Source organism: Schistocerca americana, chromosome 3, assembly GCF_021461395.2.
Source record: "Schistocerca americana isolate TAMUIC-IGC-003095 chromosome 3, iqSchAmer2.1, whole genome shotgun sequence".
Classification (NCBI taxonomy): domain Eukaryota; kingdom Metazoa; phylum Arthropoda; class Insecta; order Orthoptera; family Acrididae; genus Schistocerca; species Schistocerca americana.
Genome location: NC_060121.1, coordinates 962564426 through 962582574, shown reverse-complemented (window position 1 = coordinate 962582574; position 18149 = coordinate 962564426). Strand labels below are relative to the sequence as shown.

The 18149-nt window shown below is 39.5% G+C and overlaps 1 protein-coding gene across 1 annotated transcript in view; it reads left to right on the top strand.

Annotated features, from left to right (window-relative positions):
* The window catches only part of LOC124607095 (protein LSM12 homolog), a 38056-nt gene that overhangs the window by 4275 nt on the left and 15632 nt on the right, over positions 1 to 18149 (top strand). The window contains exons 2-4 of the mRNA XM_047139288.1: positions 4610 to 4743; positions 5392 to 5501; positions 10235 to 10364. Coding sequence (XP_046995244.1) covers positions 4610 to 4743; positions 5392 to 5501; positions 10235 to 10364 — 374 coding nt within the window. The remainder of the gene's footprint in view (positions 1 to 4609; positions 4744 to 5391; positions 5502 to 10234; positions 10365 to 18149) is intronic.

The window sequence follows — 18149 nt, the reverse complement described above, 5'->3', positions numbered from 1 at the left end:
TTAGATTGTCAAGGTCAGGGTTCTTTCCAGTCCAAACTTCGTATGTAGTCTAGTTTTGGAACAGCTTTAGCAGATGATCTGTTACTTAGAAACACTGCAGTTGATACTGCTTCTGCCCAAGAACATTTTGGTAAAGCTGCATCCTTTAACACACTCTTTGCTCCCTCTGCAGTTGTTCTGTTATCCTGTTCTGCTACTCTGTTTTGAGCAGAATTACAGCAAATTATAGATTGCTGTCAGATTTCATATTCATTCAATTGTTGCCTGAACTGTTTATTGATATGTTCGGTATCAGTGACTGATCTGATAACTTTTATCTTCTTACCAGTCTGTCTTTCAACCATAGTGCAAAAACTGGCAAATATTTTGCTCAATTTGTGGTTCTAAGAATATGAGTGTGGGTGTATCTCAAAAAGTTGCCAATCAAGGTAAGGAAATAACAACTGTATCCTATAGATTCTTCTTCCATGTGCCCACAAACATCTGTCTGTATTAGCTGTTAAAGCTTGGCAGATCTATTTTTAATTATTTTTAAACAGTAATCTTACTTGAAGCCATGTCTCCGCAATATTCTTTCTTTCAGGAGTGCTAGTTCTGCAAGGTTCGCAGGAGAGCTTCTGTAAAGTTTGGAGGGTAGGAGACGAGGTACTGGCAGAAGTAAAGCTGTGAGGACGGGGTGTGAGTCGTGCTTGGGTAGCTCAGTTGTTAGAGCACTTGCCCGCGAAAGGCAAAGGTCCCGTGTTCGAGTCTCGGTCCGGCACACAGTTTTAATCTGCCAGGAAGTTTCAGTAATCTTACTTGTTTTCCTTGTACGCAAATTTCACAAGGTAAGTTAACAACTGTTACATTCCTTTACCCCCATTGCCATACTTTTTAACAAGGTCATACTTTTCCCATTAAGATGTCGGAGTCTTCAGTGCCATAAAAAGTTTTTGTTGAATATACTGAATAACTATTTCCAACTCGAAGAATGTTTAATTTATGTATACCCCTTTCTTTACTTGCTGTGGCTATCCTGCTGCTGCTCTGATCGATTATTTTTGCACCATTTAAATCAGACGTTACCTTGTTGCCCTTATTCACTATTTCACTAACTGAAAGCAAATTTGTAGCAACATTTTTCACATAATGTGCATCAAGTGCTGCAACATCTTGTGATTCTCCTTTGACTTTTCAGTTAAAGTTTACCTTTCCTGCCAGTTTACATTGTAACAGAGAACCATCCACTGCTGAAACACCAATATTTGTTTTTGGGAATCCAGGGACCAGACTGTACTCTTAATTTCAGTTTTACCATAAGAAAAATATGCAGTATGTGCCTTACCTTTATTGCTTGGATTGCTTGCCTTCCCTTCTGGGTTTTTTGAAAACTCACTTTTTTCTTGTGTAGCCTACTTATTTTTTCTATGCAGTACAATGCAAAATGTCCCAGTCCTTGGCATTTATAACATCAAGTACATATCTTCTGTTTGTACTTTCAACATAAAGTGGTTTCCTTGTCCTGGATAGGATATTCTTGTACATTTGTAACTTCTTGTAATTCTTGACTATTATACTGTCACCTGTATTTGGTAGCCCTGAACTGTCTAAGCCCATTATCATGGGGGAATGCATATCAGTTAATCCCACTAGAAACAAGGTACTAGTCTTTTTTAGCAATATCGAATCCAATATTTCTTACACTACTTGAAGTATAGATGATTTTTTTTACGTAATCAACAACATTTTTATATTCATCTAAATGCGTGGTAGTGAGCTCTCTTAGCAAACCCACTGTCCTAATTAAACCTCAGCCTTCAAAAGCTCTTCTTAGATTGTCTCACACTTCCTCTGCTGTGCTGTCCATTTCCATATGAACGTAATTTACAGGATCGACTAGAATAATTAATTTGCATTTTGCCTTGTGATCTTTGTCTGGAAATCTAAATCTGTGACTTTAAGGATTCATCAATGATATCTCAAAGATCATCCAACTGTAGGTAAGCTTCTACTGCGCAAACATCCAAATCGCATAATTCTCTCAACCCATGAGCTTCTCAATCTGCGGTATTTGGGCAGAAGCCATGTATGCAATTGCAATATAATTACTGTAAATTTCAAGCTACTCACAAACAATATTAAGTTTTCACCATTTACTAGTCAAACGTTTTCAACTCAATCTTTCCGGACCCATAACTTGTTGAATTTGATCAGTAACATAATGTTGATCAAGAAAAACTATTCAGGAACATATCTTTTATAATATTTAATGTGTTCTCAGCAGTACTCAAAGGCATATTACACAGAAAATGTAGCATATATACCTGAGAATGCATGTAATAGGTGAAGAGATTGTACACGATAGCTCATTGCTGACATAACAAGTATTTCACTATTAAGTGCCAACATTTGTGCTTCAACTTTTTAAAACCCGAGTTCGCAGATTCCTCAAAGGTAAACACCCACTGTGTACTCAATTTTTTTTTTATAATGTGCGGAAGGTAAATCAGAATATAAGTTATCCAATTATGTAACTTGCCTACCATTTCACCAATCCTTTGAATCTTAACGTCATACAGCCACACTTAATTTATTTTGTTGAACAGAAAGGTCTTGTGTGGGTGCAATACCCCCCCCCCCCCCACCCTGAATTAACTTGTTACATATCAGTTTGCATCTCGGACACACTGTAATATTTTTTAAAATACAATTGCTTTTATCATTTCATAATACTAGTCTGTATCCATCTCAGTTACCTATGTGACACTGACAACCTGATTCAGCCATTATAAGTATTTTATTGTTTGTAAGGTGGATTGGGGTTGAGGAATTTGATAAGAGTTATCATCTGTGATCACTGACACAATGTTAATGGCTGCTGTGACATCACTTTTTGGTTGTTTATATTCACAGTTTTGTTGTTACTTGACAAAGCCAATAGGGGGGGGGGGGGGGGCTGACTCATCAGTAGCTTAGCCCATTTGAAAAAATTTCCACCAATATAGCATTGTAATCACCACGTTGTTTATGACGTTCTTCGCGTGTTTCCTACGGCAGTTGTCAGCGGTGGTGACTTATATCGAATATTGCTGTTTATCTTCAGTTTGAGTGTTAGTTTCTGTTCATGCTGTGATTAGGTCAGTAAACAGTGATGTGGAAATGGAACAGCTGGTAAACATTCTGCGGGTGATGTAGGCAATAACGTAGTGATTAGAAATATGTACATTTAGTATTAAGATTTAGAAATACAAAATAAAATGTGAAGTGAGAAAGAATTTTGAAATAAAATAAGAGCATAGGCGTCAAAGTAAAATTAAAAGAGAGGAAGGAAAAAAGAAAAGAAAAGAAAGCGCCAACAAATAATGATAAATATATTGTTAGTTAGCTAACTTTTTTATTTATTACAAATGGTTCAAGTGGCTCTGAGCACTATGGGACTTAACATCTGAGGTCATCAGTCCCCTAGATTTAGAACTACTTAAACCTAACTACCCTAAAGACATCACACACATCCATGCCCGAGGCAGGATTCGAACCTGCGACCGTAGCAGCAGCGCGGTTCCGGACTGAAGCACCTAGAACGGCTCGGCAACAGCGGCCAGCTATTACAAATGGAGCATAAAGACTGTGATGCGTAGTATCTACAGTACAGAGGATAAATTTATATAAAAAATTTTGGGCTGCGCATTTAATTATATTACTTTTGTTTTCACTGTGTCATAAAGTAGCAGTACGCTTGATTTTTTAGAATTTACCTGCCCACACATTCTTTCTCCCCATAATATTAGTTTTCTTCTTTGAATTTTCCTTTTGGAACAAAAGTTGTTTGAATGCCAAAAGTGAAATTAGGGTGTCAAAAGATATTGCATCATGTGCCAGTGTTTGTAACATCATGCATGTTGAACAATGGGAACTGAATACAGTGAATTGTGAGGTGGTTGTCGGTAGCCAATCAGAATGCTCATTCACAATTTCCTGTGGTTTGTAAATAAATTTAGCTGGTGTTGTGTTCCATTAGGTTACAATTTAACCAGTTTGTTGAAATTTTTGGTAAAATTGCAAATAAGACGTACAGGTAAGTATAGCAACGATGAATGTATGTCTTGCGGCTGTACTACACATCATTTTGTTATGGCAGTAGTATTTTTATGTTGAGATTTGTTGGCTGTGCCATCTCCCAACCAAACTGTCACATTCCAACCTAACGCAGGGCTCAGTCTTCATTACATGTCAGTTGTCCCACCTCATCTAGTTTTCTTCCAGTCAGCAATAAAATATGAAAATAAGTAACCAACCTTAACATGTATAATAACCAGATCAGTGTTCTGGCACCCTCCATATCAGAAACAGATATAATCAACTCATTATCTTCTGTCGAAAGGAATCATTAGATTCAACGATTCTTATTGACTAGTGTATACCATCACCTGATTGACTATGACCAGCGTCGGTGAATTGCCATCAGAACACCACACAAGAGCTGCTAACACCGTAATTGCACTTTAACCATGTAAAATCTCACATGAAAGAAATGTAGGTAAATTTCAGTAGAATATACATTATAGATGAGCATGCAAACTCAGTTAATTTTATACTAAACAGTTTTAGTTTTCCTTAACACAGTATTTAGAATGTCCTGCTTCAAGTGGACGTGCGTCATTGAATGATGTTCATATTGTGAACTTGGCTCTTGTCAGTGATGTTCAAGTGAAGAAAGAAGTGAACTCGGTACCAGAAGCTCCAGCTTCACTTAATTTGCAAAGAGTAAGTGTTTTTGTTAAATTAATATAACTATATTTTTACAGAATGAGATTTTCACTCTGCAGCGGAGTGTGCGCCGATATGAAACTTCCAGGCAGATTAAAACTGTGTGCCCGACCGAGACTCGAACTCGGGACCTTTGCCTTTCGCGGGCAAGTGCTCTACCAACTGAGCTACCGAAGCACGACTCACGCCCGGTACTCACAGCTTTACTTCTGCCAGTACCTCGTCTCCTACCTTCCAAACTTTACAGAAGCTCTCCTGCGAACCTTGCAGAACTGCAAGGTTCGCAGGAGAGCTTCTGTAAAGTTTGGAAGGTAGGAGACGAGGTACTGGCAGAAGTAAAGCTGTGAGTACCGGGCGTGAGTCGTGCTTCGGTAGCTCAGTTGGTAGAGCACTTGCCCGCGAAAGGCAAAGGTCCCGAGTTCGAGTCTCGGTCGGGCACACAGTTTTAATCTGCCAGGAAGTTTTATATTTTTACAGCTTGTTGAATGAAAACAAGTATCTAATTACAGAAGTACCTTTTTTCTTCTATTAATAAACTAAAATTTGGTTTGTTTAATATTCTAAATATGACTTAAATTGATACATACTGTTTTAAGCTGCTTTTCACACTGGATCATCAGTACTCAAATATGTGATTTTACCTAGCTAAATTCGAGGGTACGGAAGCAGATAGAAGAGAAGAGAAGGCTTGTAGCATCACTAGCAGCAGGTGTATCTCCAGAGGGACAAAAGCTTTTTCTGGCAATCTCAAGGACGTAAGTTTTAGAAGTATAAAATGAAACAATGGAAAGTCCAGTAAATAGAAGTATAAGATGAATATTTAAGTACTAATGATGAGCTACCTTCATTTTTTAAAAGTTTAAAATAATCAAGCTGTGTTAAGATGGAGATCTTAGAATACACAAAATGTAGTATTTGCAACACTGAATAATTTTGACCGCTGGTATCCTTTAATTAAATGATTAAAACGAGAGAAATTCACCAGTACCTTAAATTTTATAAGTAGCAATCACAATAAGAGCTACATAGTGACATCCCCACCCCAAACCCAGCTGTCTTGCATTTTTCATATTTGATGTACGATATTTTTAGATAATATGCACCAAAATATCTGTTGGAACTTTGTCCGTTAAGTAAAAAAGCTTTCTGAATTTACCTCACAGTTTATCAGATATGGAGCAGACATAGATCTCAGGCTGTGCTATAGACAAATATTTCTCCGCAGCCTAAATGGGCAAAAACATCTGACATTGTTGACAGTTAGATCACTGATCTATCATGGGATATAGTCTTACCCATCATATGTAAGGCACTGATTGAGAAGGATTTAGGACAGAGAGACAATATAATTGTGGGCATGGCAAATAGCAGATTGTGATTCATTGAAAGAAATAAGGACATGGAAGTCTTCCATGAAGGTGATAATATACAAAATTGTCACCTAATGGCTTTGTGTGTATTGTGGCACCTGAGTTTCTCTTAATGTGTACAGGTTACAGTTATTGAACTATATGAAAAAAAGTAAATTAATTACAAACTACAGCATGCACACACTCTATTCAACATGTAAACATCACTACAGATACTCGGATTTAGGTTATGACATGTTCTATCTGCATGACCCGCTGAAGTGTCAAAACATTGATGCTGTTGATGACCTGAGTGGCTGTTTTCAGCTCAGCAGTAGTTTTGTGGTTATTGCTGTACATATTGCTTTAATATAGCCCCACAAAAAGAAGTTGTATGTGTTTAGATCTGGAGAATGTGGCATCCCATCAAGGCCCATGCCAGTGGCCCTTAGGTACCCAAGAGCCAGAATGTGGTCCCTAAAGTGCTCCTCCAGGACCTCAAACATTCTCCTGCTTCAATGGGCTCAAGCTCCGCCTTGCATGAACCACATCATGTCAAAATCATGGTCACTTTGGATAATGGGTATGAAATCGTATTCCAGAACCTTCATGTCCCGTTCGGTAGTCACTGTGCCATCAAGGAACCTCACACAGATTATTACATGACTGGAAATTGCACACCACACAGTCACTCATTGAGGTGAAGAGACTTCTTGGTGACAAAATGCAGGTTCTCAGTCCCCAAATGCTCCAATTTTGCTTATTGATGAACCCATCCAAATGAAAGTGGGCTTCATCTCTAAACCATGGTGAAACACAACCACTGTTCTATGGCCTTGGGACTGTACAAATTGCAAATAGCCTTTCACTCCCTGTATTTTACCCCTGCCACCTTCAGAATTTGAAAGAGAACATTCCACTCAACATTGTCAAAAGCTTTCTCTAAGAAACGTAGGTTTGCTTTTCCTTAATCTATTTTCTAAGGTAAGTCGTAGGGTCAGTATTGTCTCACGTGTTCCAACATTTCTGCGGAATCCAAACTGATCTTCCCTGAGCTCGGCTTCTACCAGTTTTTCCATTCGTCTGTAAAGGATTAGTGTTAGTATTTTGCAGCTGTGGCTTATTAAACTGATAGTTCGGCAATTTTCGCATCTGTCAACACCTGCTTACTTTGGGATTGGAATTATTATATTCTTCTTGAAGTCTGAGGGTATTTTGCCTGTCTTATACATCTTGCTCACTAAATGGTAGAGTTTTGTTAGGCATGGTTCTCCCAAGGCAGTCATTAGTTCTAACGGGATCTTGTCTACTCCTGGGGCCTTGTTTCGACTTAGATCTTTCAGTGCTTTGTCAAACTCTTCAAGCAGTATCATATCTCCCATTTCATCTTCATCTACATTCTCTTCCACTTCTATAATAGTGTCCTCAAGAACATCACCCTTGTATAGACCCTCTATATACTCCTTCCACCTTTCTGCTTTCCCTTCTTTGCTTAGAACTGGGTTCCATCAAAGCTCTTGATATTCATGCAAGTGGTTCTCCTTTCTCCAAATGTCTCTTTTAATTTTCTTGTAGGCAGTATCTATCTTACCCTTAGTGATATGTGCGTCTACATCCTTACGTTTGTCTTCTAGCCATCCTTTTGAGACGTTTGTATTCCTTTTTGCCTGCTTCATTTAGTGCATTTTTGTATTTTCTCCTTTTATCAGTTAAATTCATTATCTCTTCTGTTACCCAAGGATTTCTGTTAGCCCTCGTCTTTTTACCTACTTGATCCTCTGCTCACTATTTCATCTCTCAAAGCTACCCATTCTTCTTCTACTGTATTTCTTTCCCCCATTCTTGTCAATCGTTCCCCAATGCTCTCCCTGAAGCTCTCTACAACTTCTGGTTCTTTCAGTTTATCCAGGTCCCATCTCCTCAATTTCCAACCTTTTTGCAAATTCTTCAGTTTTAATCTACAGTTCATAACCAATAGATTGTGGTCAGAGTCCACATCTGCCCCTGGAAATGTCTTACAATTTAAAACCTGGTTCCTGAATCTCGGTCTTATTATATAATCTATCTGATACCTTCCAGTATCTCCAGGCTTCTTCCATGTATACAACCTTCTTTTATGATTCTTGAACGAAGTGTTAGCTATGATTAAGTTATGCTCATTCTACCAGGTGGCTTCCTCTTTCATTTCTTAGCCCAATCCATATTCACCTACTATATTTCCTTCTCTCCCTTCTCCTACAACGAATTCCAGTCAACCATGACTATTAAATTTTCGTCTCCCTTCACTATCTGAATAATTTCTTTTATCTCTTCATACATTTCATCAATTTCATCATCATCTGCAGAGCTAGTTGGCATATAAACTTGTACTATTGTGGTAGGTGTGGGCTTCGTATCTATCTTGCCCACAATAATGCGTTCACTGTGCTGTTTGTAGTAGCTTACCCTCATTCCTATTTTCCTATTCATTATTAAACCTACTCCTGCATTACCCCTATTGGATTTTGTATTTATAACCCTGTATTCACCTGACCAAAAGTCTTGTTACTCCTGCCACCGAACTTCACTAATTCCCACTATATCTAACTTTAACCTATCCACTTCCCTTTTTAAATTTTCTAACCTACCTGCCCGATTAATGGATCTGACATTCCACGCTCCGATCCGTAGAACACCAGTTTTCTTTCTCCTGATAATAACGTCCTCCTGAATAGTCCCCGCCCGGAGATCCAAATGGGGGCTATTTTACCTCCGGAATATTTTACCCAAGAGGATGCCATCATCATTTAACCGTACAGTAAAGCTGCGTGCCTTCGGGAAAAAATTACGGGCGTAGTTTCCCCTTGCTTTCAGCCATTTGCAGTACCAGCACAGCAAGACCGTTTTGGTTAGTGTTACAAGACCAGATCTGTCAATCATCCAGACTGTTGCCCCTGCAACTACTGAAAAGGCTGCTGCCCCTTTTCAGGAACCACACGTTTGTCTGGCCTCTCAACAGATGCCCCTCCGTTGTGGTTGCACCTACGGTATGGCTATCTGTATCGCTGAGGCATGCAAGCCTCCCCACCACTGGCAAGGTCCGTGGTTCATGGGGGGAAATTAAACTAGCAAGTGATTTTATACATAGAGATGGAGGTTTCGCTTGCTTATTCTCTGTGGAATTCTGCTCTCTCATTGTCAGAGGGATGGAGTTAATGCTATTTCATCTTCTGGCTATTAATTTTCAATATTGATAACATCTGACATTAGTCATCTTTGGTTTGGGGTGGCACTATTGTTTACAGTGTGTGTGTGTGTGTGTGTGTGTGTGTGTGTGTGTGTGTGTGTGTGTTTGTATGCACTTGTCCTCATCATTTCATCATCATTCATGAAAGTGGCGATATTGGACTGAGCAAAGGTTGGGAATTTGTACGGGTGCTGATAACCGTGCTGTTGAGTGCCCCACAAACCATTAGTCATCGTCATCATCATCATCATCAATTATACTACATGTTGGAAAATATTGTTGCAACTTCTCCGTAATAACAGATAAGTGACCTTTTACAAAATTTACCAGTTCCTGCTGATACCTACGCATGGGCAATGTGGACTGCACATTTCCTGGTCCTACGCCATCTTGAGACTTGTTTCCCTTCAACTCTGGCAGCTGGAACCTGTTGTTAATAGCGTTCCTGCCAGGTGCGAACCATTCTTCCTCATCATTGCCTTCTCTTGTCATCACTAGCTCTCTCCAACCTGCCTACAGATGTGTCTGAAGGGCACAAATCTCTTTCCTGATTCGCTGTTTGCCTTTTTTGCTGCAGATTTTACATTATTATTTGTATTAGTAACACTGTCACAGGAGTATTCCACAAACTACATTGGGAAACTCTACAAGCAAGACATTACACATTCTTATTTGAATGTGTACTGGTGTGCCGGTGGGGCATTAATGTCTGGCAATATTCTTTACATACTTTGTACAGTTTGTCGGTTTCCAGTATATCAGGTGATTTTATTTTTGATCTCTCAGATGTTGACTGAAGTTACTGTTGTGTTTCATGGAACAATTTAGCTCTGCCCAGCATTTTTAACTCATGTATTTGCAGAAAATTTTGTTAAATAAAGTGTTTAATACAGCTTTTTGGATATATTTTCAGAATTAAGGATGTTACCTGGCAAGGCCCCAATATTTTGGTGTTTGAGCAAATAACCATCACTCCACCATATAAATTAGAAAATATTCGGGGTGATTCAGAGAGTAAAGCTTTTCTCCACATCCGAAAAGTGGTAAGCAAATGCATAATAACATTATAGTTGCTTAAGCTAGGTGCCTTTGCTTCTTTGTTATTATTTACTTCTTTAGGAAAGTATTGATAACCTAAAATGAATAATACTTATTTTGTATGAATGGTTTATATTTACGCATAAGTTTGATACATGTTTTCTATGTGAATATATGGCAGCTGAATGAAATTTGTTAAATGAAGCCATCAACATCCAGTTTTTTAAGCTCTCAGTTTTAGTATGTATGTCTCTTTATCATCATTTCTCTAGCTAAATGTGAAACGGGAAGTAATTTCAGTATTTTTCCTCTCTTGCATTTTGGAAAACAAGTAGCTTTCGTTGGTGGTATTGGCAACTAAGAATAGTGAGTTTGGAAACACAAGTTTTGGGAAGTCCAGGTCTTTATTGTTGAAACATAAATTTTTATTTATGCACTGTCAGTGCATGGACACTGAATGCCGCGTGAGAATTACCTTAAAATATGGCTACTATTTGAAGAATAAATCTGCATCTACATCTACATGGATACTCTGCAAATCACATTCAAGGGGCAGCGGGTTCATTGAACCACCTTCATAATTATCTATTATTCCAATCTCGTATAGTGCGCAGAAAGAATGAACACCTATTTCTTCCCGTACAAGCTCTGATTTCCCTTATTTTATCTTGGTGATCATTCCTCCCTATGTAGGTTCATGTCAACAAAATATTTTCGCATTCGGAGGAGGAAGTTGGTGATTTGAATTTCATGAGAAGATTCCATAGCAACGAAAAATGCCTTTCTTTTACTTATTTCCAGCCCAAATCCTGTATCATTTCTGTGACTCTCTCTCCCATATTTCACGATAATATAAAAGATGCTGCCTTTCTTTGAACTTTTTCGATTTACTCCGTCAGTCCTATCTGGTAAGGATCCCACACCGCGCAGCAGTATTCTAAAAGAGGACAGACAAGCATAGTGTAGGCAGTCTCCTTAGTAGGTCTGTTACATTTTCTAAGTGTCCTGCCAATAAAATGCAGTCTTTGATTAGCCTTCCCCACAACATTTTCTGTGTTCCTTCCAATTTAAGTTGTTCGTAATTGTAATACATAGGTATTTAGTTGAATTTACGGCTTTTAGATTAGACTGATTTATTGTGTAACTGAAATTTAACGAGTTCCTTTTAGCACTCATGTGGATGACCTCACACTTTTCATTATTTAGGGTCAACTGCCACTTTTTGCATCATTCAGATATCTTTTCTAAATCATTTTGCAGTTTGTTTTGATCTTCTGATGACTTTATTAGTCGATAAACGACAGCATCATCTGCAAACAACTGAAGATGGCTGCTCAGATTGTCTCCAAAATCGTTAATATAGATTAGGAACAGCAAAAGGCCTATAACACTACCTTGGGGAACGCCAGAAATCACTTCTGTTTTACTCGATGACTTTCTGTCAATTACTACGAACTGTGTCCTCTCTGACAGGAAATCACAAATCCAGTCACATAACTGAGACAATATTCCATAAGCATGCAATTTCACTACGAGCCGCTTGTGTGGTACAGTGTCAAAAGCCTTCCAGAAATACGGAATTGATCTGAAATCCCTTGTCAATAGCAGAAGTGAACATTGATTACAGAGCTTCCAAAAATTTTGTCTCACTGCATTTGACACTCCTGAAGCAGGAAAAAAGGAAACGGGTTGTGGCAACATTAGCTGCATACCCATTAAGAAACCTACAAAGAGCACCAGGGAAAAATTCTTGATGCACACAGTACATATTTTTGTCCTTTGAAACCAGTTCTCATATTGTTTTTGCAAGTTTTTTGAAAAAGCATATCTGTGACATTAGCTGTGCAATTGTATATTTATTCTCTGCTGCTTTCTGTTGTAACAACCATCTTCACAGGAAAAAAATAGTGTGCATCAGTTGGTCAAAAACACGTTTTCGTCAAGTGCGATGTGTGCTTGATCTGTTGATGTATACTGCTTTTCTGCTATGAAGATGGTTGTTATGACTGAAACCAGCCTCAGCTTATACATATTTCCTTTGGACAATAAAATCTGTGTGTGGAATGAAACTTCTTGAAGGTCATTCTGCAGCATTATTGGTCCTTCTCCTCATACTTGCAGTTTGTGATTTGTCATGATGAAACATCATCAATCAACAGTTCACCTTCAGGAAACGACAAGAATTGGCTGCAACATCTCAGATTGATCCTTAAAATGCTGTGCTCTCCTCAGAATTACACAAGGGTCACTCCAAAAGAAATGCACACTATTTTTGTAAAAATACAGTTTTCATTCAGCATGTGTGAAAGTTTTACAGTGTGTAGATACATCCTTCCCGCTTGTTTTCAAACTTAGTTCAACTTGTTCCCGTTAGTGGCACTGTCAGAGCATGTCTTCAAGATGGCTGCTACACTTGACTTTCATCAGAAGCAATGTGCTGTTGTAGAATTCCTGTGCTGTGAAAACGAGACAGTGGAAAACATCCACAAGAGGTTGAAAAAGGTGTATGGATATGCTGCTGTCGATCGCAGTACAGTTAGTCGTCGGGCAAGCAGGTTACGTGATGAAAGCGGGCACGGCAATATTGAGGATTGTCCTCGCAGCGGCATGCCTCGTACTGCACACAGTCCAGACACTGTGCAGAGAGTTAACAAATTGGTGACTGCCGACAGACGCATCACAGTGAACGAATTATCACGCTACGTTGGGACAGGGGAAGGAAGTGTTTGCAGAATACTGAAAGTGTTGGCGTTAGAAAAGGTTTGTGCCAGTTGGGTTCCCAGGATGTTGACAGTGGCTCACAAAGAAACAAAAAAACAGTATGCAGGGAACTTTTGGAACAGTATGAGAATGGTGGTCATGAATTTCTTGGACGAATTGTGACAGGTGATGAAACATGGCTCCATCATTTTTCACCAGAGACGAAGAGGCAATCAGTGGAGCGGCATCATGCAAATTCACCCAAGGAAAAAAAAAAAAAATTCAAAACCACACCTTCTGCTGGAAAAGTTATGGCTACGGTGTTTTCCGATTCCGAAGGACTCTTGCTTGTGGACATTATGCCAAGTGGAACCACCATAAATTCTGATGCATATGTGACGACACTGAAGAAACTTAAAGCTCGACTGAGTCGTGTTCGACTACCGTATTTACTCGAATCTAAGCCGCACTTTTTTTTCGGTTTTTGTAATCCAAAAAACCACCTGCGGCTTAGAATCGAGTGCAAAGCAAGCGGAAGTTCTTAAAAATGTCAGTGGGTGCCGCCACAACTTAGTTCTGCCGTCGAATATATGTAGCGCTACACAGGCATGCTTTGTAGACACAAAGATAAATACTGGCGCCAAAACCTCTGCGTCAGTAAATAAATTAAAAAAAAAGAAAGGTGGAAGACAAGCTTTTTTTCTCCGCGCCGAGTTTCGACCACTGCATTTTCATACATTATCCAACGAAGTAAATACAAATTCCGTATTGTTCATCTTCGAATGTAGCAGCATTTCAATGTACTACGAAAACCCGACTGGCAAGAATGTTTAGGATGTTTGTCAATATGGCCGACTCTACGTTCTGAATTTTTTCCTATCTGTGAGAAGAGATGGTTGCTAATAGGAACTTTTATAAATTGTGAATCACATGCAGTATTCTCATCACCATAAGAATAATATGAATATGAGCATTTTGTCATGAATTGTTTCGTATTTGCTGCTATCTCATTTAAATCCTGTGTGCGTAATAAACCACAAAACTAGAATGAGACAACAGCAAACGCGGAAGAATATACATATTATGTCATGAGACCTGAGTTTCTCCTGGCGTATACAACTTTCAAATAACTTCCGGGAATTCAGCCAGGTAACACTTTCAGCGACCGCCGATATTTCGGCGGGAGAACACCCCGCCATTTTCAAGGCAAACTGCAACGGACAGGCGGCGTACATGCAAATTTAATACCTCGGTTCTCGGACCCAAGCAGGAAAGATAACACACACACACTGAACACTAGTGCCACCAAAGATGGCCAAAGTCAGAGCTATCGATAGTGAGACTATGAATTCGCAGGTGAGGTAGCGTTGAGTCTGTCCCTCTGTTTCTTGACAAGGGAGAGAGCCGGATTCCAAACAGAGTTTAAACAGAAACCTCCATCCCTGTTAACAAGGTTGCTCGCTAATTTAATCTCAACTGCCTCCCGAATCACACTGTCCCAATAGCTGGACGTGCATGCCAATATCTCGGTGTTATTATATAACATGGGGTGACCAGTATCCAAGCAATGTTCGGCAATAGCAGATCTATTTGGCTGCTGTAATTGTGTGTGCCGTTTATGCTCAGTACATCTGTCCTCCACGGTCCTGATAGTTTGACCAATATATGCCATGCCGCAGCTACAAGGGACACGATATACACCCGCCTTACACAGTCCAAGATCATCCTTAACGGAACTCAAAAGTACTCTAATTTTAGATGGAGGTCAGAAAACACATTTCGCATCGTATTTCCGTAAAATACGACCGATCTTATTGGACGTGTTTCCTACGTAAGGCAAGAAGGCAGTAGACTTAGGTGTTGACTCAGAATTATCATCCATCACCTGATGTACACTTGGTCGATAGCGCAACACACGTTCAATCTGTCTATCACTGTAACCATTTTGACGAAATGTAACTTCAAGATGGGACAGCTCAGCTGGCAAAGTCTCAGCATCAGAAACGATATGTGCCCTGTGTACCAAGGTACGAAGTACCCCTTCACGCTGAGCCGGATGGTGACAACTATTAGCTTGTAAGTACAAGTCGGTGTGAGTACGTTTCCTGTAGACTGCATGTCCCAATGATCCATCATCCTTCCTCCTAACCAACACGTCGAGAAAGGGAAGGCAACCATCCTTTTCCACCTCCATCGTAAAACGAATGTTCGGGTGGATCGAGTTCAGATGTTCTAGAAAGACATCCAAATTCTCCCTACCGTGAGGCCAAACAACGAAGGTATCGTCAACGTATCTATAGAAACAGGCTATTGGGACAGTGTGATTCGGGAGGCAGTTGAGATTAAATTAGCGAGCAACCTTGTTAACAGGGATGGAGGTTTCTGTTTAAACTCTGTTTGGAATCCGGCTCTCTCCCTTGTCAAGAAACAGAGGGACAGACTCAACGCTACCTCACCTGCGAATTCATAGTCTCACTATCGATAGCTCTGACTTTGGCCACCTTTGGTGGCACTAGTGTTCAGTGTGTGTGTGTTATCTTTCCTGCTTGGGTCCGAGAACCGAGGTATTAAATTTGCATGTACGCCGCCTGTCCGTTGCAGTTTGCCTTGAAAATGGCGGGGTGTTCTCCCGCCGAAATATCGGCGGTCGCTGAAAGTGTTACCTGGCTGAATTCCCGGAAGTTATTTGAAATATTATGTCATGTTTGTATTCGTATTATTCTTATGCTAAACAGTGATACAGTCAGAAATGAAGCACGACAAGTCACTAGATTTTTAAATCTAAAATGACTTTAATTTCTGTGCAGAATGTAATGTACTCTTTAGTACATTACAGGCGTCTGCAAAGATTTTCAAACGAAGAAAAATTTTCGCTAAACTCTCATTCACAACATCTTCTATCACACGCAGTCTATTATTTGGTTCTTGTTGATTATTATCAAAGAAAGCAGCAGTGTAAGTAACAACAAATAGCAGTCTCTTGCCATTGTTTCGCTAATGAGACGATTCCTCTTCTTTTTTTTAAATTGGAAGCGGCGGTAGCTCGCACAAAAGCAAGACATGCCGCGAGCGGCGACAGGTCGTAAACACTCATTATCAAAATGCGACAAACAACGCATGACATAGTACAATAATGCATTTTCAGCTTAGAGTGACGTTAACACCTATAACAAAGAGAACGGCACTTATCAGATCAAAGAAAAACAAGCAATCAATTCAAACCAGACGAAGCACGTGAAAAAGGAAGGGTACCCATATAAATACGGACGGAGCAACTGACGCATAGCAATGGCTACCTGGTAAAGCTTAACTGCTAAGCTTACGACTCGAACCAAACTACTGTAGCTATATCGTCATTCATTCGACCTAAATTGTCTCATATTACAGTGGACCAACTTTGTTTCGATTTGGAGATGCGGCCTAAAACTTTTCTCTCCCCTTGAAATTCGAGTCTCAAATTTCAGGTGCGGCTTAGTTTCGGGAAATTTTTTTTCCTTGATTTCGAGCCTCATTTTTCAGGTGCAGCTTAGATTCGAGTGCGACTTAGACTCGAGTAAATACGGTACATCTGCAAAAGCAGGACGTTTTGCTGTTGCACGACAATGCACGGCCACATGTCAGTCAAAAAACCATGGAAGCGATCACAAAACTCAGATGGACAACACTGAAACACCCGCCTTACAGTCCTGACCTGGCTCCATGTAACTATCATCTCTTTGGGAAACTGAAAGACTCTCTTCGTGGAACAAGGTTTGAAGATTATGACTCCCTTGTGCACGCTGCCAAACAGTGGCTCCCAACAGGTTGGTCCAGAATTTTACTGTGCGGGTATACAGGCGCTGGTTGCAAGACGGCGTAATACAGTTGAGAGGGATGGAAATTATGTGGAGAAATGAAAATATTGTTCATAAAGGATGTATCTACACACTGTAAAACTTTCAAACATGTAGAATAAAAGATGGATTTAAAAAAAATAGTGTGCATTTCTTTTCGAGTGACCCTCGTACCATAAACATCTGCCCAAAAGGTCATCTACATCCTTAATCGTAATTCACTTTTGATTCATTGGTCTTTTACACCAGGCCTGCTCAGGAGGCAGGTTGTGTAAGCCGAAAACACTTGTTTGTAGTTTGGTAACAAGAAACTTGTCTTGTAATCTCTGATCATGTGTTCCTGTTGTTGTAACCAGTATAAAAAGAAAGCCTATTCTCAGTGCAGTGATGGCAGCACAAATTTTCTATTTTATGTTAAGGACAAGTGACACAATTCCTCTGTCAGACAACTCATTGGAAAGATTCGTATCCATTAATGACATGACTTTTGAAGATACATAACAGGTTTCAAAATTTTAAGTATCACACATTTCAGTTTTCATTGGTGTTAAAAATTCTTATAATTAGATTACCAGTCCTTAGAGCGTGAAGAGTAGGATGCTGGTAAGGAGACATTAAATAAAACTTTGTTCAGCAACATCAATATGTAAAAGATGCATTGAGAGGCAGACAGGCACAATGAAAACCAAGACTGATAGACATTATTAGCTATCAGACTAAGTCCAAAACAAACACACACACACACACACACACACACACACACACACACACACACACCAAACACAAATGCGCATGTCGTGTGGGGCAGCTAAGACAGGCCACCCAAAATATACCCATAATGAGTAAATGTACTGAGGTGCAGTTTTCACTAAGTCTTAACAGGCAGTGTGACTAATTTTCTGATACATATAGCTGCTGAATTATGACACTAATTTTTTTTATGAAACTAATTAACTTTTTATGTGAAATTCGAAAGAGTCTACAGAGGACATGTTTGTGTAGTTTCATACACGAAGTGCAAGTTTGTGTGGCAGGGATGTGAGCCAGACCTGGATTAAATCCAACAGTCATTGGTCTGTTATATCGTCCATTCTGAATGTAAATTTTAGGTTGTTTCCCATGCTTGTTTTGGCAAATGCTGGAATGGTCCGCTATTTCTGCCTTAGGAAATACACTGTGTGAACTGTTAAAACAAGAGTACACAAAGAACTAAGTTCCCATGATTCATAAATGGATGACACAACCTCTCTCCTTAAT